The sequence below is a fragment of the Pantherophis guttatus genome, chromosome 2, assembly GCF_059756535.1.
Source record: "Pantherophis guttatus breed Tessera chromosome 2, ASM5975653v1, whole genome shotgun sequence".
NCBI lineage: Eukaryota > Metazoa > Chordata > Lepidosauria > Squamata > Colubridae > Pantherophis > Pantherophis guttatus.
In genome coordinates, this window is record NC_142064.1 from 252,034,790 (window position 1) to 252,036,387 (window position 1,598).

The following is a 1,598-nucleotide window of genomic DNA, read 5'->3' on the forward strand; positions in this document are numbered from 1 at the left end:
CCTAGGCAAGCACTTAAAAACAATTGGCGCTGACAAGATCACCATTGGTCAGCTGCAGAAAGCCATCTTACTGGGATCTGCTCGCATAATCCGCCAATATATCACACAGTCCTAAATGCTTGGGAAGTGTTCGACTAGTGATTTGAGATGCGAAATCCAGCATGGTTGTTTTGTTTGCTGTCTATACTGTCAAGTTTGTGTATAATAATAATAATAAACTCCCTTCTTTTTTTAACCTTAGGTGAACATGGCAAACAATGTCCTGTGGGAAAATAAAAGTTCTGTCTCTGAATTCATCCTTCTGGGTTTCTCAACCAAGCTGCAAACTCAACGGTTCCTTTTTGTTCTCTTCCTCCTCCTGTATCTGATGATTGTGCTGGGCAACGGTCTCATTATCAACCTCATCAGGTTAGACTCTCGTCTCCACACACCCATGTACTTCTTCTTGGCCAACCTCTCCTTCTTGGACATCAGTTACAGTTCTACCACAATGCCCCAGATGTTAATTCATCTCCTTTTAAAGAGAAAAGTCATCTCCTTTGCTGGCTGTACTGCTCAAATGTACATCTTCCTGTCTTTGGGGATAACTGAATGCGTTCTCTATGCCGTGATGGCCTACGATCGATATGTAGCCATCTGCCACCCATTACACTACACTAGCATGATGAGCAAGTCAGTTTGTGTTAAGATGGCAGTCGGGTCCTGGGCCTGTGGCTTCCTCTTTGCCATGATGCACACCGGCTTCACTATGCGCTTGCCTTATTGTGGACCAAACGAGATCAACCACTTCTTTTGTGAAGTGCCAGCTATCTTGGAATTAGCTTGTGCCGACACACACGTTAATGAGGTGGTGGACTTTGTGTTGGGGGTGATCCTACTCATGACCCCACTTTCTTTGATTGTGACCTCTTACATGTTCATCTTGAGCACTATCCTGAAGATCCGCTCTGCAGAAGGGAAGTTCAAAGCTTTCTCCACCTGCACCTCACACATTACAGTGGTGACTCTCTTCTACGGAGCTGCCATGTTTATGTACATGCGCCCAGCTTCCAGCTATAAGCCAGAAAGAGACAAAAAGTTTTCTCTCTTTTACAATGTGGTATCTGCTCTTTTGAACCCATGTATTTACTCTCTAAGAAACAAAGAGATCAAAGGAGCCCTCTGCAAATGGATTTGCATACAATAAATGAACATGTATATTATTTATTAAAAGGGGAAAGGTAAACAAGAGGACTATTTTATAACCATGCTATAATTTATGCAGGATACAAGAATGAGCCCCCAACTCACAAGGACACTGCTTTTGTCTATCTATATCAGTGTTGGCGAACCTTTTCAGCACCAAGTGCAAAAATGGGAGTGTGCGGGCAGGTGGGAAGGGGGGAGCGCTGGAAACTGGAAGAGCAGTTCTGAGCTTCTGGTTTCTGGCGTGCACATGCACACTGGTCACCTGGTCTTCCAGTTTCTGGTGCACATGCATGCGTGAAAACCAGCTGGCCGGTGCACGTATGCATGCTGGAACCCGGAAGAGCAACGGGCGGTGGCTGGCATGCCCGGAGAGATGGCTTTGTGTGCCACTTCCGGCATGTGTGCCATAG

The 1,598-nt window shown here is 45.6% G+C and overlaps 1 protein-coding gene across 1 annotated transcript; it reads left to right on the forward strand.

Moving 5' to 3' along the window:
• Nucleotides 1-247: 247 nt before the first annotated feature.
• Nucleotides 248-1,186, forward strand: LOC117668042 (olfactory receptor 2D3-like). Its single transcript, XM_060690610.2, has one exon. It carries the CDS (start codon nt 248-250, stop codon nt 1,184-1,186), a length of 939 nt encoding a protein of 312 aa, XP_060546593.2.
• Nucleotides 1,187-1,598: the final 412 nt, after the last annotated feature.